Raw genomic sequence first — 27,844 nt, 5'->3', positions numbered from 1 at the left:
AGCTCCGTAGGGAATCACCATGGTCTTGTAGCGGATGCGAGCTTCAACTGGAAGCCAGTGGAGAGAGCGGAGGAGCGGGGTGACGTGAGAGAACTTGGGAAGGTTGAACACCAGACGGGCTGCGGCGTTCTAGATGAGTTGTAGGGGTTTAATGGCACAGGCAGGGAGCCCAGCCAACAGCGAGTTGCAGTAATCCAGACGGGAGATGACAAGTGCCTGGATTAGGACCTGCGCCGCTTCCTGTGTGAGGCAGGGTCGTACTCTGCGAATGTTGTAGAGCATGAACCTACAGGATCGGGTCACCGCCTTGATGTTAGTGGAGAACGACAGGGTGTTGTCCAGGATCACGCCAAGGTTCTTAGCACTCTGGGAGGAGGACACAAGGGAGTTGTCAACCGTGATGGCGAGATCATGGAACGGGCAGTCCTTCCCCGGGAGGAAGAGCAGCTCCGTCTTGCCGAGGTTCAGCTTGAGCTGGTGATCCGTCATCCACACTGATATGTCTGACAGACATGCAGAGATGCGATTCGCCGCCTGGTTATCAGAAGGGGGAAAGGAGAAGATTAATTGTGTGTCGTCTGCATAGCAATGATAGGAGAGACCATGTGAGGATATGACAGAGCCAAGTGACTTGGTGTATAGCGAGAATAGGAGAGGGCCTAGAACAGAGCCCTGGGGGACACCAGTGGTGAGAGCGCATGGTGCGGAGACAGATTCTCGCCACGCCACCTGGTAGGAGCGACCTGTCAGGTAGGACGCAATCCAAGCGTGGGCCGCGCCGGAGATGCCCAACCCGGAGAGGGTGGAGAGGAGGATCTGATGGTTCACAGTATCAAAGGCAGCAGATAGGTCTAGAAGGATGAGAGCAGAGGAGAGAGAGTTAGCTTTAGCAGTGCGGAGAGCCTCCGTGACACAGAGAAGAGCAGTCTCAGTTGAATGCCCAGTCTTGAAACCTGACTGATTAGGATCAAGAAGGTCATTCTGAGAGAGATAGCAGGAGAGCTGGCCAAGGACGGCACGTTCAAGAGTTTTGGAGAGAAAAGAAAGAAGGGATACTGGTCTGTAGTTGTTGACATCGGAGGGATTGAGTGTAGGTTTTTTCAGAAGGGGTGCAACTCTCGCTCTCTTGAAGACGGAAGGGACGTAGCCAGCGGTCAAGGATGAGTTGATGAGCGAGGTGAGGTAGGGGAGAAGGTCTACGGAAATGGTCTGGAGAAGAGAGGAGGGGATAGGGTCAAGTGGGCAGGTTGTTGGGCGGCCGGCCGTCACAAGACGCGAGATTTCATCTGGAGAGAGAGGGGAGAAAGAGGTCAAAGCACAGGGTAGGGCAGTGTGAGCAGGACCAGCGGTGTCGTTTGACTTAGCAAACGAGGATCGGATATCGTCAACCTTCTTTTCAAAATGGTTGACGAAGTCATCCGCAGAGAGGGAGGAGGGGGGGGGGAGGGGGAGGAGGATTCAGGAGGGAGGAGAAGGTAGCAAAGAGCTTCCTAGGGTTAGAGGTAGATGCTTGGAATTTAGAGTGGTAGAAAGTGGCTTTAGCAGCAGAGACAGAAGAGGAGAATGTAGAGAGGAGGGAGTGAAAGGATGCCAGGTCCGCAGGGAGGCGAGTTTTCCTCCATTTCCGCTCGGCTGCCCGGAGCCCTGTTCTGTGAGCTCGTAGTGAGTCGTCGAGCCACGGAGCAGGAAGGGAGGACCGAGCCGGCCTGGAGGATAGGGGACAGAGAAAATCAAAGGATGCAGAAAGGGAGGAGAGGAGGGTTGAGGAGGCAGAATCAGGAGATAGGTTGGAGAAGGTTTGAGCAGAGGGAAGAGATGATAGGATGGAAGAGGAGAGAGTAGCGGGAGAGAGAGAGCGAAGGTTGGGACGGCGCAATACCATCCGAGTAGGGGCAGAGTGAGAAGTGTTGGATGAGAGCAAGAGGGAAAAGGATACAAGGTAGTGGTCGGAGATTTGGAGGGGAGTTGCAATGAGATTAGTGGAAGAACAGCATCTAGTAAAGATGAGGTCAAGCGTATTGCCTGCCTTGTGAGTAGGGGGGGAAGGTGAGAGGGTGAGGTCAAAAGAGGAGAGAAGTGGAAAGAAGGAGGCAGAGAGGAATGAGTCAAAGGTAGACGTGGGGAGGTTAAAGTCACCCAGAACTGTGAGAGGTGAGCCATCCTCAGGAAAGGAACTTATCAAGGCGTCAAGCTCATTGATGAACTCTCAAAGGGAACCTGGAGGGCGATAAATGATAAGGATGTTAAGCTTGAAAGGGCTGGTAACTGTGACAGCATGGAATTCAAATGAGGAGATAGACAGATGGGTCAGGGGAGAAAGAGAGAATATCCACTTGGGAGAGATGAGGATTCCAGTGCCACCACCCCGCTGGCTCGATGCTCTAGGGGTATGCGAGAACACGTGGGCAGACGAAGATTTGCTTAATATAAGGAATTTGATGTATAGCGTTTACTTTTACTTTGTACTTTTACTCAAGAATGACAATTTAATACTTTTTTACACCACTGCTAAATCAAGCTTGTGACTCTACAAACTTGTTGGATGCATTTGCAGTTTGTTTTGGTTGTGTTTCGGATTATGTTGTGCCCAATAGAAATGAATGGTAAATAATGTATTGTCATTTTGGAGTCACTTTTATTGTAAATAAGAATATAATATGTTTCTGAACACTTCTACATTCATGTGGATGCTACCATGATAATCATGAATGAATCTTGAATAATGATGAGTGATAAAGTTACAGATGCATGAATATCATACCTCCAAGGAAATCCTAACCTCCCCTGTTATTTGTAATGGTGAGAGGTTAGCATGTTTTTTGGGCATGACCTTTGTCCATCTGTAACTTTCCCACTCATCATTATTCATTCATGATTATCCGTTATCAAGGTAGCATCCACATTAATGTACAAGTGTTCGGGAACATCTTATATTCTTACCTACAATAAAAGTGACTCCAAAATGACACAATACATTATTTACCATTTGCACAACATCATCCAAAACACAACCAAAACAAACTGCAAATGCATCCAACAAGTTTGTAGAGTCACAAGCTTGATGTAGTCATTGTGTACTAGAAATATGGGACGAAATACTGAACTTTTGACTAAATTAAATACACTATAAGTGATGAGGGGACTGGATACAAAAAGTGCATTAATTTCTAAATGGTAAAACAAATATGTATGAAAGCACCCTAAAATAAAAGGTGTAATTCTGTACTGTTGCCTCATACACTACATGACCCAAATTATGTGGACACCTGCTTTTGCGTCCTGCCATTTTGCAGCTGCGCCATTTTTTCTCCTAGACGTTTCCACTTCACATTAACAGCGCTTACAGTTGACAGGGGCAGCTCTAGCAGGGCAGACATTTGTTGAACTGACTTGTTGGAAAGGTGGCATCCTGTGTCGGTGCCACGTTAAAAGTCACTGAGCTCTTCAGTATGGGCAATTCTACTGCCGATGTTCGTCTATGGAGATTGCATGGCTGTGTGCTTGATTTTATACATCTGTCAGCAACGGGTGTTGCTGAGCCAAATCCACTAATTTGAATGGGTGTCCACACACGTTTGGCCTTGTAGTGTATAAAACATTTGTTCTCAAATCCAAAATGTTCGAGTTTAGAGCCAAATTAAAGGTTTTATCTTCACTGCCCAAATAAATACGTGGGGGAGTGTACACCTAGCTGATGATTAAACAGTAGCTGGCAAACTGAATGTGACAGACATTTAGCCTTTTGAAGTGGCATGTGGCAAACAAGGACATGTACCCATGGCTGGCCATATGCAGTATCCAAAGGACCACGGCTACTTAACATCCCGTGCTCATCCCACAAAGTCTATTCGCTTCCCAATGTTGCATCTTACAGAACAACCAATTATTCTGTTGAATGCACTGATTGCACAACATTTTAAATGTGCAAATCATCTTTCTGTCTGGTTCTATTAAAATTTAACTCATAGAGTCTTCCTTATCTCTGCTACTATTCTTTAGTATACTTAGTATGCCCTTGAATATAGGCCAGGAGCTGTGAGAGAAATGGCCACCTGTGATGTTAGAACTCGTGCCTGAAAAGTACAAGTTTTTTCCCCCGCTTCTTTGAGGTGTTGCAAGAGGTCTCAATGATCCAACCACTCTGACAATCTGGCCAACAACTGTTCAACCCTGTTTCAACATAAACGCTCTGAGTACCTGGTAGAATGGAAGGGGAGTTTGTGATAAGACGAGGCATGATGGGGCAGGAGAGTTTGAGGTGGGGTGGGGCATCAGGCACGAGAGACTTGGAAAGGGGGCAGGGCAGGGTGGAGGGATATCAGTTGAGATAAAGGTATAAATGTAGAGAATCGCAGAGTGCACATGTCCAGTCTGGTGAATGAAGACTTGTCTCAGCAGCACGATGATTGGCCTGATTGTACTCACACTCCTGGGGGCTGCAGGTAACAAACACACACATAGAGACACACATAGAGACACGCAAAGAAACACGCATAGAGACACACATTGAGACACGCAAAGAAACACGCATAGAGACACACATCTTTTACAGACAATGTGGACATCAGTTTAATGCTCTCCTTTTGCCCATCTTGTATAATATAACATTATCTCTAACCTCTGCATCTCTCGGTCTTCTGTCACCTTCCTCCTGTCATGCTTTCTGAACACTACTCCCTCTCTCCATCCTACTCTCTTTCTCCTCTGACCCTCCCTCTCCCTTCCACTCCTTCCCTCCCTCAGCGGCAGCTCCTATGGATGACAGGATCGTGGGGGGTTATGAGTGTGAGGCTCACTCCCAGCCCTGGCAAGCCTCTCTTAACATCGGCTACCACTTCTGTGGTGGCTCCCTCATTAACGACCAGTGGATCATCTCTGCCGCCCACTGCTGGATGAAGTGAGTACTGCAGGGTCACTGTCAACCATCTTTTCCCTTTACTGTGCCTCCCTAAACGTTTCTATTTTTTTCTCCTCTCCCTTCTCCAATTTTCCATCTGTCTTCACGTTCTGTCTTCCCCTCTCTCTCCTTCTTGTTTTCTCTGCCTTCCTCTCTCCACTTCTTTACCTTCATCCCTTCCTGCTCTCCTTCCTCTCATAAATCATGTCCTCTCTCTCTCTCTCTCTCTCTCTCTCTCTCTCTCTCTCTCTCTCTCTCTCTCTCTCTCTCTCTCTCTTTCTCTCTCTCTCTCTCTCTCTCTCTCTAGTCCTTGGAGTCAGCTTGCCATCCTGGGTGACCACCACATCTGGAAGCACGAGGGAACGGAGCAGTACATGTCTGTGGATGCCATCTACTGGCACCAGAGCTATGACTACCAGACCATGGACCACGACATTATGCTGTTGAAGCTGGCCCACCCTGTCACTCTCAACAAGTTTGTCAAGCCCATCGCCCTGCCCACGGCCTGCCCCAAGGCTGGGGACATGTGTGTGGTGTCTGGATGGGGAAACATCTACACTGACTCTGGTATTTATGTAGAAGGGTGTATTATGGGATGGGGTGGAATAAGGATGAGATTGGGATGCTGAATGTAATCAACTAAAATACATTTTCCTTCAACTGTAGTTCACTGTAGGTCTACATGTTGACGGGAAATCAGCAAGTCAATTTACTTGAGAGGGTAGCTACTACTTCTCTCTCTCTCTCCAACTCTGTCTCTCTCTTTCTCTGTCTCTCGTCTGTCTCTCTCTCTGTCAGTGTTCAACCCATTTAACCTGCAGTGTGTGGACATCCCCATCCTGTCTAAGAAGGCCTGTGATGAGTCCTACCCTGGCCAGATTACTGATACCATGGTGTGTGCCGGATACCTGGAGGGAGGCAAGGACGCCTGTCAGGTATGGAGAAAACCCCTGAAACCTCACAAACAGAACATTTCATTTGTTTGTTTATTCATTTATATATTCATTCATTATCTCTCTCTCCCCCCTCTGTTTCTCTCTCAGGGTGACTCCGGCGGTCCCCTGGTGTGTAACGGAGAGCTGCATGGCATCGTGTCCTGGGGTGTTGGCTGTGCCCAGCCCAACTATCCTGGTGTCTACACCAAGGTCTGTGCCCTGCTGCCCTGGATCCATGAGATCATCACCAACTACTAGCCTGTACCCTCCACACCAGAGTAGAGAGAGAGAGAGAGAGAGAGAGAGAGAGAGAGAGAGAGAGAGGAGAGAGAGAGAGAGAGAGAGAGAGAGAGAGAGAAGGCTGATGTTGTTACATGCAGGAAGACAAAGACACATCTAGTCAATAAAATGGCATCTTTGACTTCACTACTGTATGTTTGTCTTTTTATTACAATTCTTTGTGTCAATTAAAAAAAATACCAAAACAATCATAATATTTAAAGTCACATCAAACACTTTAATAATTGAAAATTAGATGACACAAAGACTAATCTTTTTTTTTAAATAAGCATGCTAACAGAGGTACTCTTCCACTGTTTGGCATTTCCTAAGCACCCACCTACTAGTTCATAGTACAATCAAATAGTGACAATGGCATAGAGTACAGAGCAGGAAATTAGATGGCAAAGACAGATTAAATGGAAAAGTAACCATGCTAACAAACATATGCTAACAGATGTATGGCCTCCATTGTTTTGCACTACACAGATAATGCTGATAATGATGCAAATGCTAATAATGATGCTATAGCTAATACCAATACTAATGTTAATAACAACACTATAGCTAATAACAATGCTATAGCTAATTACGATGCTAATGCTAATAATGATGGTATAGCTAACAACAATGCTAATTCAAATAATGATGCTAACTCTACGTACAACACTAGAACTAAGTAAACAAACTCAAACCTTGGGTTCCTGGCTCTATTCATATTGTCATGGTAACAAAAGTGATCAGACATGAATCGGACATTTTACTTGTGAAAAGCAGTATCTAAAGTACAGCCATTGTAACCACATCCACCTTGAAGAACAGGGTGTTTTCAGTCTGATCATTTTTTTGTCATTCCAAGCCTGCCGCCATTAGCACTGCTTTAGCATCCTCCACCATCTCTTTTATTCCCTTGTGCAGAAGGTGTAGTGTAGTGGCAAAAGCAATCCCCATTGCACCAAAACTAAAAACAACAGTTGTCAACACAGCTTCGATAGCCTTGGCTGCCACCATGGCTGTTGTATGCATCATTCTAGCCACCACCTTCTCATCGACTCCCCCAGCGAAGCGAGACTTCATCGCTGAGCTCAGATCACCCACTGGCTTATTGACACGGTCTGAGAGTCTCTGGAGAGATTTCTCATCCAGTCCAAAGGTTAGGAAGTCCTTGTGGAAGAAGGCCTGCATAACACCAATCTCACAGCCCACTGAGAAGCCAGGGATGGGTACAGCTGCTGTGGTGGAGGCACCAGCAGCTGCAGCAAAGGCGGTTTTGAAAATATATTTCCTCTTCTTCTCAATCATGACTATTGAGCAAACCGGCAGACCTCTTGTGCTCTGAGAGGTTTTCATCTTCTGGATCTCTTTGGCCAGCATGATGTCATTCTCTTTGAACCTCACCGTGCTGATGATGATGAAGAAGTCGTATGTTTTAAACTTGACATCCTTCACGTACTTTTTTGCTTTAAAGTTAGGGCTGCCGATACCAGGCAGGTCCCAGATTTTCACGTTAGGCATTGTGTGATGGCTGTATCTAATGTGCTTCATTGTGGTCTCGGTCACTCCAGTTTCTGCTGCCCCTTCGTCCCCGTCCAAGTAAGGCATTAACAAAGGTGGACTTTCCCTCCCCGCTCTACCCTGTGTCATGACGTTGGCCTGTGGGTAAGGTTTATGACCCCCCCCCATAAATACCTTTCTCCCTTCCCCTCTCTTTCTGACCCTACTGAAGGACTGCAGAATAGCCTGTGTTAAATATAGAGAGTCTGTGAACATCAAACAAATGGGGAAAGGAACCATATTTTGGTAATAAAACCAGTTGGAAATATGCTTTGGAACGTAATGAGTATGGATGTCAGTTCAGTTGTCATCTGAGACATTATGACTGATGACAGGACGACATAAACTGTACCTGGGAAAGTATACACCCTCTAGTTATCAGAGTCACATGGAATTGTTATGCAATTGAAATGTTTGATATTGAAATTGTTTGTTAGGAGATGAAATGTAATTTTAGCTTCCAAATGAGAGAATTGGGTTTTCATAAGGAAAGTGCCCTGCTTGATCAGTGGCCCACCCCTGTGAAGAGACAGGGGTTATAAACGATGAAACACATCCTTCCCCCTCTCCACTATATAAGCCTTTGACGAAAAGATAACCAGATGTTCCAGTACGTGAGGTCTGCAGCCTCTACGTTAGAAGGACACACGTCAAGTACAGAACTAAGCCAACCTCGGCGTGAGCTTTGGTGGCGAATGGTATGAACTTTGAGCTTATTCACTACAGAAGTGATACTTCCTAGCCGTTGAGTTAGCAGCGGCCGCTGTAGACGTGGGCTAGGAAAGGACGGACGACGGATCCAGTCTAACAAACAGACGAAGATACCACCACGTATCCAATTTACCACCAGAGACATTCTTCCGAGGACAGGAAGATCTGTTGGCCAACCCGGCCAACATCTACGACCAATCTACCGAAGCGCAGCTCAGAGCAAATACAGTGGGGCAAAAAAGTATTTAGTCAGCCACCAATTGTGCACGTTCTCCCACTTAAAAAGATGAGAGAGGCCTGTAATTGTCATCATAGGTACACATCAACTATGACAGACAAAATGAGAAAAAAAAATCCAGAAAATCACATTGTAGGATTTGTAATGAATTTATTTGCAAATTATGGTGGAAAATAAGTATTTGGTCACCTACAAACAAGCAAGATTTCTGGCTCTCACAGACCTGTAACTTCTTCTTTAAGAGGCTCCTCTGTCCTCCACTCCTTACCTGCATTAATGGCACCTGTTTGCACTTGTTATCAGTACAAAAGACACCTGTCCACAACCTCAAACAGTCACACTCCAAACTCCACTATGGCCAAGACCAAAGAGCTGTCAAAGGACACCAGAAACAAAATTGTAGACCTGCACCAGGCTGGGAAGACTGAATCTGCAATAGGTAAGCAGCTTGGTTTGAAGAAATCAACTGTGGGAGCAATTATTAGGAAATGGAAGACATACAAGACCACTGATAATTTCCCTCGATCTGGGGCTCCACACAAGATCTCACCTTCGTGGGGTCAAAATGATCACAAGAACGGTGAGCAAAAATCCCAGAACCACACGGGGGGAACTACTGAATGACCTGCAGAGAGCTGGGACCAAAGTAACAAAGCCTACCATCAGTAACACACTACGCCGCCAGGGACCCAAATCCTGCAGTGCCAGACGCGTCCCCCTGCTTAAGCCAGTACATGTCCAGGCCCGTCTGAAGTTTGCTAGAGAGCATTTGGATGATCCAGAAGAGGATTGGGAGAATGTCATATGGTCAGATGAAACCAAAATATAACTTTTTGGTAAAAACTCAACTCGTCGTGTTTGGAGGACAAAGAATGCTGAGTTGCATCCAAAGAACACCATACCTACTGTGAAGCATGGGGGTGGAAACATCATGCTTTGGGGCTGTTTTTCTGCAAAGGGACCAGGACGACTGATCCGTGTAAAGGAAAGAATGAATGGGGCCATGTATCGTGAGTCTATGAGTGAAAACCTCCTTCCATCAGCAAGGGCATTGAAGATGAAACGTGGCTGGGTCTTTCAGCATGACAATGATCCCGAACACACCGCCCGGGCAACAAAGGAGTGGCTTCGTAAGAAGCATTTCAAGGTCCTGGAGTGGCCTAGCCAGTCTCCAGATCTCAACCCCATAGAAAATCTTTGGAGGGAGTTGAAAGTCCGTGTTGCCCAGTGACAGCCCCAAAACATCACTGCTCTAGAGGAGATCTGCATGGAGGAATGGGCCAAAATACCAGCAACAGTGTGTGAAAACCTTGTGAAGACTTACAGAAAACATTTGACCTGTGTCATTGCCAACAAAGGGTATATAACAAAGTATTGAGATAAACTTTTTTTATTGACCAAATACTTATTTTCCACCATAATTTGCAAATAAATTCATTAAAAATCCTACAATGTGATTTTCTGGATTTTTTTTCTCATTTTGTCTGTCATAGTTGAAGTGTACCTATGATGAAAATTACAGGCCTCTCATCTTTTTAACTGGGAGAACTTGCACAATTGGTGGCTGACTAAATACTTTTTTGCCCCACTGTATTTATTGCATTTTCCTTTTCCAAATGGGCGGTAATTTAGTAATGCATAAGATAATGTATTTACGATAGCATAGCTGCTGTTTCTTTGTTCCTAAGTCTTCCCGCTCTTTCATTCAAGCCCAACCCCCTTTCCTTTGTGTAACCAGCCGTCATACAGGTTCCGTCCACCAGGGACGTTTTCTGTATGACATCATTTGTATTCTGTGTATTTGTAATTCTGTGTGATTAGTTAGGTATTTAGTAAATAAATAATTAAACCCAATTTTGTATTGCTGATTCAACTTGTTAGCCAGGGTTCGTGAAGATAACCAAGAATTTACAACTTTCATTATGAGACTGAAAATAAGATGATTAAGATGACAGCTATCGATGTAAAAGATTACTAAGTATTTTAAGAGTTTATTCGGAAGATAACAGCTCTATAAACGTTCTTCCGTGGTGCCCCGACTTTCTAGTTAATTACATTTACATGATTAGCTTAATCAGGTAATATTATTTACAGAGAAAGGATTTTATAGAATAGCATGAAATATCACTTAATCTGGCATAGCCAAAGACATGACACCTGTCACAGCAATGTTAAGGGTCACTTTCTCCAGCAGATCCAGGTGCTCCTTTGCTTTGGCTGCATTCTCTGTTGGGGTAAACTTGTCATAGTTCTTCATTTCCTTGACGATGTCAAGATCCTCATATAAGTTTTCATCAGACATCTTGCTCCTGAAAACCCAGAAAAGTAGCTAAATGAATAACACACAAACATCCATCACATGCGGAACTATCAATTTATGTAATTTAAACATGCATTGTGCAATCTTAGAAAAAAGGGTTATTTGGGGTTTTCCGCATTGTTTTATGGATTGGCAAATTTGGTTCTTTGGGCGATATTTCTTTCTTTTTACTTTTTTGATTATTTGTGTATTGTTTTGTGTTTGTATTGTAAGATATTACTGCACTGTTGGAGCTAGGAACAAGCATTTCGCTGCACCTGTGATAACATCTGCAAATCTGTGTATGCGACCAATAAACTTTTATTTGATTTGACAAGATTAACTAACCATTCATTAAAGAAGGTTCTATATCTAAACCCAGTGAAGGCAAAAAACCTTGAGGTTTCTATCCCTATCCCAGAAGGTAATGTGGATTTTAGCAAACAACAGCTGAGAAAACCTAACACATTCACAGCAAACTCTGAAATGACAGCTAACTAGCTGCCTTTTCATTTGTTTTAGCTGTTTTGCATTGACATTTACATAAATATTAATGATGCTGCTGAATGGTCAGAAAAATGGCTAGCTATCTCGTCTGACACCGTTTACTCTCAATGGCAAGGGGTAGAGTATATTAGTATTTTTGCAGAATTGTTGCCGAGGTTGGAGTGGCAAAGACCAAGGTTCATACATTTTTTAAATTTAATTCAAATGCGTTTATGAAGCCATAATCATATAATAAACTGTAGGCTAGCTAGATAAGGTTGTTTCAGGATTTGAGCACATTTTTGTAAACAGGAAAAGGTAGGCTACTTTTAGTTAGCTTCTTTACAAGCTAGCTAAATCTTACAAATAAACATGAATATTTGTTAAAGAATATGCCCAATAGAGCTACAGACCACCTGACATTGGCAATTAGCTAACTGTTACTTTTATTTCAGCATTTCATTGTGGAGTCAGATGATGGGACTGTTTCATGAAGCCATTAGAAGACTGGACTGAGTGTTGCTGTCCTCTGATAAATGCACGACACGTGATGGGCTGTGAGCTTACTGAGAGGAGGTATGTATCTCATTTATGTATAATACATCTTGGTGATTCAACAGCTAATCATTACATTACTTTTAACACACTATCTACAGCGCCTTCAGAAAGTATTCACACCCCTTGACCTTTTTCACATTTTGTTGTGTTACAGCCTGAATTTAAAATGGTCATGAGTACAAATTTGTTTAACAAATCCCATAATAAGTTGCATGGACTCACTCTGTGTGCAATAATAGTGTTTAACATGATTTTTGAATGACTACCTCATCTCTGTACCCCACACATACAACTGTCTGTAAGGTCCCTCAATCGAGCAGTGAATTTCCAACACAAATTCAACTACAAAAACCAGGTAGGTTTTCCAATGCCTCACAAAGAAGGGCACCTATTGGTAGATGGGTACAATAAAAAAGAGCAGACATTCAATATCCCTTTGAGTATGGTAATGTTTTTAATTACAATTTGAATGGTATATCAATACACCCAGTCGCTACAAAGGTACAGGCGTCAATTTCTAACTCAGTTGCCGGAGAGGAAGGAAACATCTCAGGGATTTCACCATGAGGCCAATGGTGACTTTAAAACAGTTACAGAGTTTAATGGCTGTGATAGGAGAAAACTGAGGATGGCTCAATGACATTGTAGTTATTCCACAAAACTAACCTAATTGACAGAGTGAAAAGAAGGATAAAAATAATAAATATATTTCAAAACATGCATCCTGTTTGCAACAAGGCACTAAATACTGCAAGAAATATGCCAAATCAATTAGTCTTGAAAACAAAATGTTTTGTTTGGGGAAAATCCAATACTACGCATGACAGAGTACCACTCTCCATGCAAAGTAGTGGCTGAATCATGTTATGGGTATTTTTTTTATTTTACCTTTATTTAACTAGGCAAGTCAGTTATGAACAAATTCTTATTTTCAATGATGGCTTAGGAACAGTGGGTTAACTGCCTTATTCAGAGGCAGAATGAAAGGTTTTCACCTTGTCAGCTCTGGGATATTGCAACCTTTTGGTTGCTAGTCCAATGTTCTAACCACTAGGCTACCTGCTGCCCCATGCTTGTAATCATTAAGGACTGGGGAGATTCTCAGGACAAAAATGAAATGGAATGGAGCTAAGCACAGACAAAATCTTAGAGGAAAACCTGCTTTCCATCTGCTTTCAACCAGACTGGGAGATTAATTCACCTTTCAGCAGCACAATAACCTAAAACACAAGGCCAAATCTACACTGGAGTTTCCTGCCAAGAAGACAGGGAATATTCCTGAGTGGCAGAGTTACAGTTTTAACTTAAATCTACTTATATGACAAGACCTGAAAATGGTTGTGTAGCAATAATCAACAACCAATTTGACAGAGCTTGAAGAATTTAGTAAATAATAATAAGAAAATGTAGCACAATCCAGGTGTGGAAAGCTCTCATAGACTAACCCAGAAAGACTGACAGCTTTGATTGCTGCCAAAGGTGATTCTACAAATATTGACTCAGGGGTGTGAATTCTTATGTTTATTTACTTTTATTTTTATTTCACCTTTATTTAACCAGGTAGGCCAGTTGAGAACAAGTTCTCATTTACAACTGTGACCTGACCAAGATAAAGCAAGGCAGTGCAACACAAACAACAACACAGAGTTACACATGGAATAAACAAATGTACAGTCAATAACACAATATAAAAGTCTATATACAGTGTGTGCAAATCAAGTAAGATTAGGGAGGTAAGGCAATAAATAGGCCATAGTGGCGAAATAATTACAATTTAGCAATTAAACACTGGGGTGATAGATGTGCAGAAGGTGAATGTGCAAGTAGAGATACTGGGATGCAAAGGAGCAAAAAAAAAAAATATATATATATATATATATATATGGGGATGAGGTACTTGGGTGGGCTAATTACAGATGGGCTATGTACAGGTGCAAGGATCTGTAAGCTGCTCTGACAGCTGATGCTTAAAGTTAGTGATGGAGATATAAGACTCCAGCTTCAGGGATTTTTGCAATTCGTTCCAGTCATTGGCAGCAGAGAACTGGAAGGAAAGGCGGACAAAGGAGCAGTTGGCTTTGGGGGTGACCAGTGAAATATACCTGCTGGAGCGCGTGCTACGAGTGGGTGCTGCTATGGTGACCAGTGAGCTGAGATAATGTGGGGCTTTGCCTAGCAAAGACTTATAGATGACCTGGAGCCAGTGTGTTTGGCGACGGATATGTAGCGAGGACCAGCTAACGAGAGCACACAGGTCGCAGTGGTGGGTAGTATATGGGGCTTTGGAGACAAAACGGATGGCACTGTGATAGACTGCATCCAATTTGCTGAGTAGAGTGTTGGAGGCTGTTTTGTAAATAACATTGCCAAAGTCAAGGATCGGTAGGTTAGTCAGTTTTACGAGGGTATGTTTGCCAGCATGAGTGAAGGAGGCTTTGTTGCGAAATAGGAAGCCGATTCTAGATTTAACTTTGGATTGGAGATGCTTAATGTGAGTCTGGAAGGAGAGTTTACAGTCTAGCCAGACAACTAGGTATTTGTAGTTGTCCACATATTCTAAGTCAGAACCGTCCAGAGTAGTGATGCTGGTCGGGCGGGCCGGTGCAGGCAGCGATCGGTTGAAGAGCATGCATTTAGTTTTACTTGCATTTAAGAGCAGTTGGAGGCCACGGAAGGAGAGTTGTATGGCATTGAAGCTCGTCTGGAGGTTTGTTAACACAGTGTCCAAAGAAGGGCCAGAAGTATACAGAATGGTGTCGTCTGCGTAGAGATGGATCAGAGAATCACCAGCAGCAAGAGCGACATCATTGATGTATACAGAGAAAAGAGTTGGCCCGAGAATTGAACCCTGTGGCACCCCCATAGAGACTGACAGAGGTCCAGACAACATGCCCTCCGATTTGACACACTGAACTCTGTCTGAGAAGTAGTTGGTGAACCAGGCGAGGCAGTCATTTGAGAAGCTAAGGCTGTTGAGTCTGCCGATAAGAATGTGGTGATTGACAGAGTCGAAAGCCTTTGCCAGGTCAATGAATACGGCTGCACAGTATTGTCTTTTATCAATGGAGGTTACGATATCGTTTAGGACCTTGAGCGTTGCTGAGGTGCACCCATGACCAGCTCTGAAACCAGATTGCATAGCGGAGAAGGTACGGTGGGATTCGAAATGGTCGTAATCTGTTTGTTAACTTGGCTTTCGAAGACCTTAGAAAGGCAGGGTAGAATAGATATAGGTCTTTAGCAGTTTGGGTCTAGAGTGTCTCCCCCTTTGAAGAGGGGGATGACCGCTGGCAGCTTTCCAATCTATGGGAATCTCAGACGATACGAAAGAGAGTTTGAACAGGCTAGTAATAGGAGTTGCAACAATTTCGGCAGATAATTTTAGAAAGAGAGGGTCCAGATTGTCTAGCCCGGCTGATTTGTAGGGGTCCAGATTTTGCAGCTCTTTCAGAACATCAGCTATCTGGATTTGGGTGAAGGAGAAGTGGAGGAGGATTGGGCGAGTTGCTGTGGGGAGTGCAGAGCTGTTGACCGGGGTAGGGGTAGCCAGGTGGAAAGCATGGCCAGCCGTTGAACAATGCTTATTGAAATTCTCAATTATAGTGGATTTATCGGTGGTGACAGTGTTTCCTAGCCTCAGTGCAGTGGGCAGCTGGAAGGAGGTGCTCTTATTCTCCATGGACTTTACAGTGTCCCAGAACTTTTTGGAGTTTGTGCTACAGGATGCAAATTTCTGTTTGAAAAAGCTAGCCTTAGCTTTCCTAACTGCCTGTGTATGTCTGTTCCTAACTTCCCTGAAAAGTTGCATATCACGGGGCTGTTCGATACTAATGCAGTACGCCACAGAATGTTTTTGTGCTTGTCACGAGATGCTAGGAGCGGTGGTAGGAGTCAGGCGCAGAGAGCAGAGGTAAGGTATAATGTCCTTTATTCTTCCCGGCACAAAAACGGTCAACGCCAACACAAACGGGCACGTGAACAAAACGACCAACCCAGAACAACGGGCACACAGTCCGGAGAGAGAATACAAGGCGAAATAGCCAGCACATCCAAAAAACACAACGATAGCAAAATAATCCCGCACAAACCTGGGCGGGCTAAGCAGGCTTAAATAAACACAAATCAAGACACACAATAGGGAACAGGTGCAACCAATAAGACATTACAAACAGAAAAGGAAAAAGGGATCAGCGGTGGCTAGTAGGCCGGCGACGACGACCGCCGAGCGCCGCTCGAGCAGGCAGGGGAGCCACCTTCGGTGGGATTCGTGACAGTACCCCCCCTGACGCGCGGCTCCCGCAGCGCACCGCCACCGGCCTCGAGGGCGACCCGGAGGACGAGGCGCAGGGCGATCCCCATGAAGGCGATGGAAATCCCTCAGAAGTGAGGGGTCCAAAATGTCCTTCACTGGTACCCAGCACCTCTCCTCCGTGCCGTACCCCTCCCAGTCTATGAGGTACTGTAGGCCCCCCACCCGATGTCTGGAGTCCAGAATGGCGCGTATCGTATACGCCGGGGACCCCCCAATGTCCAGAGGGGGTGGAGGGACCTCCGGCACCTCACCTTCCTGCAGGGGACCAGCCACCACTGGCCTGAGGAGAGACACATGAAATGAGGGGTTAATACGGTAGTAAGATGGAAGTTTTAACTGGTAACACACCTCGTTTATCCTCCTCAGGACTTTAAACGGCCCTACACACTGCGGCCCCAGCTTCCGGCAGGGCAGGCGGAGGGGTAGGTTTTGGGCCGAGAGCCAGACTCGATCCCCTGGTGCAAACACAGGGGTCTCGCTGCGGTGCTGGTCAGCGCTCTTCTTCTGCCGTCCACTCGCCTTTGTTAATGCGTCCTGGATGGCTCTCCAAGTGTCCTTCGAGCGCTGTACCCACTCCTCCACCGCAGGAGCCTCGGTCTGGCTCTGGTGCCATGGAGCCAGGACCGGCTGGTAGCCCAACACGCACTGAAACGGTGACATGTTAGTTGATGAGTGACGGAGGGAGTTTTGGGCTACCTCTGCCCATGGGACGTACCTCACCCACTCCCTGGGCCGGTCCAGGCAATATGTCCGTTGATACCTACCCACTTCTTGGTTCACTCTCTCCACCTGCCCATTACTCTCGGGGTGGAAACCCGAGGTCAGGCTGACCGAGACCCCCAACCGTTCCATGAACGCCCTCCAAACTCTGGACGTGAACTGGGGACCCCGATCAGAAACGATGTCCTCGGGCACCCCGTAGTGCCGGAAGACATGGGTAAACAGGGCCTCCGCAGTCTGCAGAGCCGTAGGGAGACCGGGCAACGGGATGAGACGGCAGGACTTCGAGAACCGATCCACAACGACCAGGATTGTGGTGTTTCCCTGAGATGTGGGAAGGTTGGTGAGAAAGTCCACTGACAAGTGCGACCACGGCCGCTGTGGAACGGGGAGGGGCTGTAATTTCCCTCTAGGCAGGTGTCGAGGAGCCTTGCTCTGAGGGCACACCGAGCAGGAGGAAACATAAAACTGCACGTCCTTAGCCAATGTGGGCCACCAGTAATTTCCCCTAAAACTCCGCACTGTCCTCTCGATCCCAGGGTGACCCGAAGAGGGGAGATTATGGGCCCATTGAATCAATCGATCACGGACACCAAGCGGCATATACTGAGCAACTGCTGGACACTGAGATGGTGCAGGTTCCATCCGTAATGCCCGCTCGATCTCCGCGTCCACCTCCCATACCACCGGTGCTACCAAGCATGACGCTGGGAGGATGGGAGTTGGATTGATGGCCCTCTCCTCGGTCATATAGGCGGGACAGCGCATCGGCCTTCGTGTTTAAGGAGCCTGGCCGATAGGAGATTGTGAACCGAAATCGGGTAAAGAACATGGCCCACCTGGCCTGACGCGGATTCAGTCTCCTAGCTGCCCAGATGTACTCGAGATTACGGTGGTCAGTCCAGATGAGGAAAGGGTGCTTAGCCCCCTCAAGCCAGTGTCTCCACACTTTCAGAGCTTTGACTACAGCTAACAACTCCCGGTCCCCCAAATCATAGTTCTGTTCCGCCGGACCGAGCTTCCTTGAAAAGAAAGCGCAAGGGCGGAGTTTTGGTGGCGTGCCCGAGCGCTGTGATAGCACGGCCCCCACCCCAGTCTCGGACGCGTCCACCTCCACTATGAATGCCAAAGAGGGGTCCGGATGAGCCAGCACAGGAGCGTCGGTAAACAGCTCCTTCAGATGACTGAAAGCTCTGTTCGCTTCTGCTGACCAGCGCAAGCGCGCCGGGCCCCCCTTCAGCAGTGAGGTAATGGGAGCAGCCACCTGAACAAAGCCCCGGATAAACCTCCGATAGTAATTGGCAAACCCTAAGAACCGCTGCACCTCCTTTACCGTGGTCGGAGTCGGCCAATTACGCACGGCCTTAACGCGGTCACACTCCATCGACACCCCCGAGGTGGAAATGCGATACCCCAGGAAGGAAACGGCTCGTTTGGGAAACACACATTTCTCAGCCTTAACGTACATGTCATGCTCCAGCAGTCGCCCAAGCAACTTGCGCACCAGGGATACATGCGCGGCGCGTCTGGCGGAATAGATCAGGATGTCATCAATATACACCACCACACCCTTCCCGTGCAGGTCCCTGAGAATCTCAGAAAAGGAAAAAGGGATCAGCGGTGGCTAGTAGGCCGGCAACGACGACCGCCGAGCGCCACTCGAGCAGGCAGGGGAGCCACCTTCGGTGGGATTCGTGACAGTGCTGGTCAAGAGCAGTCAGTTCTGGAGAGAACCAAGGGCTATATCTGTTCCTGGTAAAACAAAATTGGAATGGTGCATGTTTATTTAAGATGGTGAGGAAGGCACTTTTAAAGAATAACCAGGCATCCTCTACTGACGGGATGAGGTCAATATCCTTCCAGGATACCCGGACCTGGTCGAATTGAAAGGCCTGCTCGCTGAAGTGTTTTATGGAGCGTTTGACAGTGATGAGGGGTGGTCGTTTGACAGCAGACCCATTACGGTTGCAGGCAATGGGTCAGTGATCGCTGAGATCTTGGTTGAAAGCAGCTGAGGTGTATTTGGAGGGCAAGCTGGTTAGGATGATATCTATGAGGGTGCCTGTGTTTACGGATTTGGGGTTGTACCTGGTGGGTTCATTGATAATTTGAGTGAGATTGTGGGCATCAAGCTTAGATTGTAGGATGGCTGGGGTGTTAAGCATGTCACAGTTTAGGTCACCTAGCAGCAAAATCTCTGAGGATAGATGGGGGGCAATCAATTCACATATGGTGTCCAGGCACAGCTGGGGGCAGAGGGTGGTCTATAGCAAGCGGCAACAGTGAGAGACTTGTTTCTGGAAAGATGGATTTTTGGATACAGACCTGGATAGTAAGACAGAACTCTGCAGGCTTCCTCTGCAGTAGATTGCAACTCCGCCCCCTTTGGCAGTTCTATCTTGTCGGAAAATGTTATAGTTAGGGATGGAAATTTCAGGGTTTTTGGTGGACTTCCTAAGCCAGGATTCAGACACGGCTAGGACATCCGGGTTGGCAGAGTGTGCTAAAGCAGTGAATAAAACAAACTTAGGGTGGAGGCTTCTAATGTTAACATACATGAAACCAAGGCTTTTGGAAGAAGTCAACAAATGAGAGCACCTGGGGAGTAGGAGTGGAGCTAGGCACTGCAGGGCCTGGATTAACCTCTACATCACCAGAGGAACAGAGGAGGAGTAGGATGAGGGTATGGGTAAAGGCTATCAGGACTGGTTGTTTAGTGCGTTCAGAGCAGAGAGTAAAAGGAGCAGGTTAATGGGCGTAAGAGAATAGATTCAAGGTATAATGTACAGATAGAGGTATGGTAGGATGTGAGTACATTGGAGGAAAAAACCTAGGCATTGAGTAATGATGAGAGAGATATTGTCTTTAGAGACGTTTAAACCAGGTGATGTTGAGGCATATTGAGCAGGGCTAGAGGCTCTACAGTGAAATAAGACAATAATCACTAACCAGGACAGTAATGGACAAGGCATATTGATATTAGGGAGAGGCATGCGTAGCCGGGTGATCAAATAGGGGTCCAGTGAGTGGTTGGGCTGACTGGAGACACGGCGATTCAGACAGCTAGCAGACCGAGGCTAGCTAGCTAGCTGACCGGGGCTAGCAAGCTAGCAGAAGGGCCTTAGAGGGATGTCTTGATGGAGGAAAGTCTGTTTTGGCCTCCGCGTGCGGTTACGTCGGTAGACCAGTCGTGATGGATTAGTAGGGTTCCGAGTAGCAGAGGGGTCCAAGTCCAACTGGCAAAATAGGTATAGTGGGCCAAGAAATTGGCCGTTGGATCTATACAGCTAACAGTCCAATATGCGGGCCACGGATAGCGGGCATTCAGGGGTGGTCGCGATGTAGAGGCCAGTTGAGTACCCCCTCGAGCAGATTTCGTCTTAGTCCAGTTGTGAAGGATCGGCGGGGTTCCGTGCCCCGTACAGGCAGTAGAAGGGGTCCGGGTATTGTAGCCCAGGAGTGGCTGATGGGCCTCTTTAGCTAACTGGGAGAAAGGGCCTAGCATGGGCTAGCTTCAGGCTAATTGGTGCTTGCTCCAGGACCAATGTTAGCCAGTACTCGGATAGCAGCTAGCTAGCTGCGAAGATCCAGGTGAAAATGTCCAGAGCTTGCGGTAGGAATCCGGGGATATGGAGAGAAAATAGGTCCGGTATGCTCTGGTTTGAGTCGCGTTGTACAGATTGGCGAGAGTTTTCCAAGCTAAAGGTTAGCTGCTGACTACTAGCTAGTAGCTAGTGAGTTGGCTAGCTTCTGTTGGGGGATTTCGGATTCGAGGTGAATAATACTTTCGAAAAAAACATCTGCACCACACTGGGTGAGGCGGGTTGCAGGAGAGTGCTTTGAAGTTGAGTTTTAGAAAAAAATATAAAAAGATATGCGAAGAAAAAGATATATAAAAAGAGAGATATATATATATATATATACACGGGACACAACAAGACGAGGACAAAAGACGTCTGATTGCTACGCCATCTTGGATATGAAGATACAATACAAAATATCTCAAATAAAAAGGGATGTCATTACTTCAATATAAACTCACATATTTTTTTTTAATAGATGATTTTACATTTCCCAAGCATTCACCTGCTAGTTACTTGTACAATCAAATAGTGACAACTGTAAAGAGTGCAGAGCAGGGAAAAAAATATGGCACAACGATAAATCAAAATGCTAACACAGATTTGGTAACACATATATGTATAGCATCCATTGTTTGACACTCAACAATGCTAATGTTAATAATGATACAAATGCTAATAACAACACCATAGCTAATAACTATGCTGCAACTAATTACAATGCTAATGCTAACAACAATGTTATAGCTAACAAAATGCTAATGCTAATAATGATGCTAATTCTAATAACAACGCTATAACTAAGTTAACAAACTCAAACCTTTGGTTCCTGACTCTTTGTTGTCATGGTAACAAAAGTGGTTAGACATTTGACATTGACATTTGACCTGTAGGATATGTATCTGCAGCCATTATAGTATCCACCATGATGAACAGGGTGTTTTCAGTTTGATAATTTTACATCATTCTACACCTGCCACCATGAGCACTGCTTTAGTTTCCTCCGCCATCTCTTTTAATCCCTTGTCCAGAAGGTGTAATGTAGTGGCAAAGGCAATCCCCACTGATCCAATACTACCAATGGCAGGTATGCTAGTCAACACAACCTCAATGGTCTTGGCTGCCACCATGGCTGTTGTACTCAGCATTCCAGCCACCACCTTCTCATCGACTCCCCCAGCGAAGCGAGACTTCATCACTGAGCTCAGATCACCCACTGGCTTATTGACACGTTCTGAGAGTCTCTGTAGGGATTTCTCATCTAGTCCAAAGGCTATAAAGGCCCTGAAGAGGAAGGCCTGCATAATACCAATCTCACAGCCCACTGAGAAGCCAGGGATGGGTACGGGTGCTGTGGTTGAGGCAGCAGCAGCAGCATCACAGGCAGTTTTGAAAAGCTCCTTCCTCTTCTTTTCAATCATGACTTTGGAGCAAACCAGCAGAGACTGGATCAAGGCAGACCACTTGTGCTCTGGGAGGTTTTTCGAGAGAGAGTCAATCTGCTGCTGGAAATCATACTTCCCCAGCTCAAAGGTGGAGATGAGGAAGACTTTGGGCTCCCTACGGTCTTCAAGTTCTCCTCCCAATTCTGTCTGATCTTGGAGAGCAGATCTTCCTCCCTGTAGTTCTTCTTCCATGCCTCGGCTCGGATGTCGTTGTCGATCTTCGACCGGATGAAGTAAAACATCTTCTTCATCTTCTGGATCTCTGTGGCCAGCATGATGTCAATCTCTTTGAACTTCACTGTGCCGATGATGATGAAGAAGTCATAGGTTTCAAACTTGACCTCCTTCAGGTACTTTTTTGCTTTAATGTATGGGGTGCTAATACCAGGCAGGTCCCAGATTATCATGTTAGGCATGGTGGGGTGGGAGTATCTGATGGCCTTCATGGTGGTCTCCATCACTCCGGTTTCTGGTGCTCCCTTGTCCCCATCCCTGAGTCCAAGTAAGGCATTAACGAAAGTGGACTTTCCTGACCCACTTTCCCCTGTCACAGCAATGTTAAGGGTCACATTCTCCAGGAGATCCAGGTCCTCCTTCGCCTTGGCTGCATTCTCTGCTTAGGTAAACTTGTCATAGTTCTTAATTTCATTGATGATGTCAGGATCTTCATGGAAGTTTTCATCAGACATCTTGCTCCTGAAAACCAAGAAAATGTATTAAATTGAGAAAAGTAATTACATTAATAACACACAAACATCCATCACATGCAGAACTATACATGTATGTAATATACATGCATTGCAACAAGAGGATAAGGCAGTGATGTAAGAAAGCCAGTTGTCCTGACTCTACCCTTTCATCAATGACAAACTGATGTTGTCTACTTACAGACGTGTATGTTGGAACCTAGACCTCGCGACAGGATAAAGTGACTATGGGGGCAATTGAAATCGCCGTGGCGGGAAACTTTCTGGGGGTTCTTGAATTAGAATTGTATTTAATTCTGGTTATGTAATTACACTACACCACAAAAAACATGAAGTTAAAACTCCAAGATCATTGAATGCTTTTAAAATCTGTAGCCTATATCTGCTGTGCTGTATCATCACAATGGACAGTGCCCTACACCTAAGCTGTTTTTGCTACAAGATAGATAGGACAATTCACCTATAACAAACATTCTATGTGAATGCAGCCGTACACACAGCAGTCTTACCAAAATAATGCAAATTAAGCAATGCCAGCCTACCATAAACACGTTTCCAATACGTACAGTTCCATTTACAGCAACGAAAACCAATAGGCTACCAAGAAAACCATAATAACCATCATCTACAATGAGTGTACAGAACATTAGGAACACTTTCCTAATATTGAGTTGCAACCCCTTTTGGCCTCAGAACAGACTCAATTCGTCAGGGCATGGACTCTACAAGGTGTCGAAAGCATTCCACAGGGATGCTGGCCCATGTCGACTCCAATGCTTCCCACAGTTGTGTCACGTTGGCTGGATGTCCTTTGGGTGGTGGACCATTCTTGATACACACAGAAAACTGTTGAGCGTGAAAATCCCAGCAGAGTTGCAGTTTTTGACACACTCAAACCGGTGTGCCTACACCTACTACCATACCCAATTCAAATGCTCTTAAAACTTTTGTCTTGCCCATTCACCTTCTGAATGGCACATGTAACCGATGTGAAATGGCTAGTTAGTTAGCGGTGGTGCGCGCTAATAGCATTTCAATCAGTGACGTCACTCGCTCTGAGACTTGAAGTAGGGTTTCCCCTTGCGTTGCAAGGGCCGTGGCTTTTGTGGCGCGATGGGTAACGATGCTTCGTGGGGTGTCAGTTGTTGATGTGTGCAAGGGTCCCTGGTTCGAGCCCAGGTTGGGGCGAAGAGAGGGACGGAACCTACACTGTTATACACACATACACAATCCATGTCTCAAGGCTTAAAAATCAATCTTTAACCTGTCTCCTCCCCTTCATATACACTTATTAAAGTGACATCAATAAGGGATCATACCTTTCACCTGGATTCACCTGGTCAGTCTATGTCATGGATAGAGCATGTGTTCCTAATGTTTTGTACACCCAGGGTATTTCTATGATGAAACATACTGATACCTAGCTATACCCAGGGGCATCATTTGGGTTCTTGCATTGGAGTTATATTGAATTCTGCTTATATCACGCTATAGCACAATAAACATCAAAGTGTAAAAAATCCTTTTGACCAAGAAGAGACAGGTCCCTGTGCTGAAACAGCGCAGTGGCGATACAGATTCTTTGGCCACCAACCTGTCATTTTTGGGCTATTTTTATATAGGGACATAAAACTAAAACTGAGGGGGCTGCGACCCCTTTAGCCCCCTCGTGGAGCTGGGCCCGGCTGCAACATTGATACATTGTGGGAGGCAACCCATCTGTCTAGAGAGACTATGCAGGGATGGATTGATCAGGGGATGTTCATTCATCAAACAAACCGCTAGCTGTCCAACTCTATGCGGGAGAGTAGAGTACCCATAAGTCTAAAAAGTAACAGAGAGTATATATGTACAGTCATATAGAGAGGTCTGAATGCTAGCTGTTAGGTTCTTAGCCTAGAAATTATGCAATGGTCTCAGCCTAGAATAAGTTTAGAGGGTGTAATACAATACAATACAAAACAATGTAATATTATCACATTTTCATCTCAATACTTCTTGTATTCCCCAAAAATGTTGTTTTGAACATACAGCGCCTTGCTAAAGTATTCAGACCCCTTGGATTTCTTCCCATTTTATTGTGTTACAAAGTGCGATTACAGTGTAAACGGTGCAATGAAATGCTTACTAGCAAGCTTTCTCAAAAGTGCAATGTAAAAAAAGCTTGAAAAAATTGTAAAATATAGCAAAGGGCAATAGTATGTAAAGATACAAATGCAAATACTATACCAATAAAAAGTTGTAAAAGGTAACAAAACATCAAATATATTGAAGAAATATACAGAATATACTATGTCAACTAATGGCATATAATACAAGTAGAGATTGAAAAGTGACCTACAGTAGTGAGTTTTCACATACTACAGTTAATATTTCATGCATTATGTCTTCAAGACAGATCTAGTGACTGAAGTTAAGTTTCAGTGTCAACAGAAATTGTATTTTAATTCTATTATTTAGAATCTGTATTAGGATATTGAATGTGAATGTAATATTTTTGAATGTTTAATCCAAAATTGAATCATTTCATTTATTCATCGAACTTGTATTTCATGATTTGAAACTTAATTGAATGAATATCACATTCAGTTTTACAATTACATTTTCAGTTTAATTGAATAATCAAGTTCAATATTTATATATTCAGTTTCAATATGGTAAATATTGCATTCATTGTCTGTGTATCAGGTTTACAAACTATAATTTCAAGTTAATCAAAGTTTCATATGTTCAACTTCTCAGATGCATTCAGGATCAGTTTTCAAATTCAGTTCTCTAAATTTAGATTCATAACCAGAGACAACATCCTGGTACTTTGCCAGCTAGGAAAGGCAGAGGAGAACAGATAGAATCAAAGGTTCTCTGTGGCAGAAGCTTCTGGCAGTTTCTGAAGCCAATGTGGCATATTGAATTAAAAAATGTTCCTATGAATTTGGCTCTAGTGTTTGAACTGCTTTGGCTATAAGCTATTAAGCTAAGGCTCTCTGGAGCATGGATTTTCTTTCTTTTCCCCTCTATGATGATCACAGTCCGTGTTAGAAAAGAATGTCACAAAAATAACACAATTTAGGCTTTAGCTAAGTGGGCTAACACAGTCTTGTGACATGCCAGAGACCTGGTTCGAACCTAGTCAGTCACAATAACTAAATTAAATAGGGATTGAAAGCTGGAATCGTTTATAAGATCTAGTACATTATAAAAGTAGAATAAAAGTATGACTATGTGATGATATCAAATGTAATGAAGAACCATTCCATCAAATCTGAATGAATAAGCCTTCTTATATTTGTTGTGCTGTCTAGATATGTTCACAATCAAGTTTGAAAATGAGAATATGATTTTACCTGCCATTTTTCTATAAAAAAAAATATAATACATTTGTGATAGTCATAATGTCTGAATTTTTATAGGTACTGTATTTTGTTGTCATTGATCTGATGCTGTATACAAACACTTAGAAGGAAGTGGTTACCCTGTTAGGGCGCATGAACCGCTAGCGGGACACCTACGACAACATCTGGTGAAATCGTAATATTAAACATTCATGAAAATACAAGTGTCATACATCATTTAAAAGCTTAACTTCTTGTTAATCCAACTGCGTTGTCAGATTTCAAAAAGGCTTTACGGCGAAAGCATACCATGCGATTATCTGAGAACAGCGCCCCATATCAAAATACTTTTTCAACCAGCACAGGCGTCACAAAATCACAAATAGCGATTAAATAAATCCCTTACCTTTGAAGATCTTCCTCTGATTGCAATCCCAAGGGTCCCAGCTACACAATGAATGGTTGTTTTGTTCGATAAAGTCCTTCTTTATATCCAAAAAAGTATGTTTAGTTGGCGCCAATGATATCAGTAATCCACTTGTTCAACATGCATACAAACAAATCCAAAAAGTTACCGGTAAAGTTTGTCCAAACAAGTCAAACAATGTTTCTAATTAATCCTCAGGTACTCTAATATCTAAATAAATGATAATATTTGAGACAGAGAATAGTATGTTCAATAGGGAAGATAAATAACGAAGAGCACGCGCACCTCATTCACACGCCAACAAGACTACTTTTCTAATGAGAGACACCTTGGAAAAACTACAACTACTTGCTCATTTTTTTTATAGCCTGAAACCCTTTCTAAAGACTGTTGACATCTAGTGGAAGCCATAGGAACTGCAATCTGGGAGGAATTATTTTGTATATCCCACAGGCTAGCATTGAAAATGCCTGTGACTTCAAAAACAAGTAATTCTGGACTGATTTTCCTCGGGTTTTCACCTGCCATATCAGTTCTATTATACTCACAGACATTGTTAAAATAATGTTAGAAACTTCAGAGTGTTTCCTATCCAATGCAACCAATTTTATGCATATCCTAGCTTCTGGGCCTGAGTAACAGGCAGTTTACTTTGGGCACATCAGTCATCCGAAATTCCAAACAATAACCAGTATGCTAAAGAAGTTGAAATGACGTGGAAACAACATTGATTCAACCAGTGTGTGCCCAGTGGGTAGGCCCTGTGAACGAGGTAGAACAAGACCGACATATTGTATTGTTTGTGAATGGCTGTGACCAACAGACCTGACTGTAATTACATTCTAATTTATCATGGTTAGATATTCCCGAAAGCTGGAACAATGTCTTTAAAACGTACATTGCGGACAAAGCGTGATCAGATCCTGGCCTGGAAAAAAGAGGTGCTATTACAGGCACCATCCAATACTACACTATTGGAAGCCACTGAGTTATTGTCTGCCCGTTTATTGTCTGCCAGTTTTCCTGAGGCAGTATGTCATTCACACACCTCACTAATAAAATAATATTTTCATTACAGCACACAAAAATAAGATTTCAGGGCCAAAATCGGGGACAGGCTGCTGCTGTCAGCTAATGAAAGTTAATGGGTGTTTAGTATAGAGCTGAGAGCAGTAGCTGGTTCCTTTATTCACCATTGTAAGCATATGGCATATGAAACACATTGGATTTCAAACAAATGTATTTATAGTTTAAAAAGCATAAATAGTATCAAAATCATTTAATCAAGCAACTTAGTGTCATGTGCACATATTTTGTTATGTATTTAAAGGTCTAATGCAGCTGTTTTTATCTCAGTATCAAA

The 27,844-nt window shown here is 44.4% G+C and overlaps 1 protein-coding gene and 1 pseudogene across 1 annotated transcript; one reads left to right on the top strand and one right to left on the bottom strand.

Moving 5' to 3' along the window:
• The first annotated feature begins 4,327 nt into the window (after positions 1-4,327).
• LOC106577461 (trypsin-2) lies at positions 4,328-6,258 on the top strand. The gene is made up of 5 exons (XM_014155458.3): positions 4,328-4,442; positions 4,744-4,897; positions 5,205-5,464; positions 5,696-5,832; positions 5,941-6,258. Exons 1-5 carry the CDS (start codon positions 4,379-4,381, stop codon positions 6,088-6,090), a joined length of 765 nt encoding a protein of 254 aa, XP_014010933.1. The 5' UTR covers positions 4,328-4,378; the 3' UTR covers positions 6,091-6,258.
• Positions 6,259-21,532: 15,274 nt separating this feature from the next.
• Positions 21,533-26,073, bottom strand: LOC106577349 (interferon-inducible GTPase 5-like; annotated as a pseudogene).
• Positions 26,074-27,844: the final 1,771 nt, after the last annotated feature.

Source organism: Salmo salar, chromosome 02, assembly GCF_965601325.2.
Source record: "Salmo salar chromosome 02, fSalSal1, whole genome shotgun sequence".
Lineage (NCBI taxonomy): Eukaryota > Metazoa > Chordata > Actinopteri > Salmoniformes > Salmonidae > Salmo > Salmo salar.
Note: the sequence above shows the minus strand (reverse complement) of the source record. Positions and strands in the feature narration are given on the sequence as shown.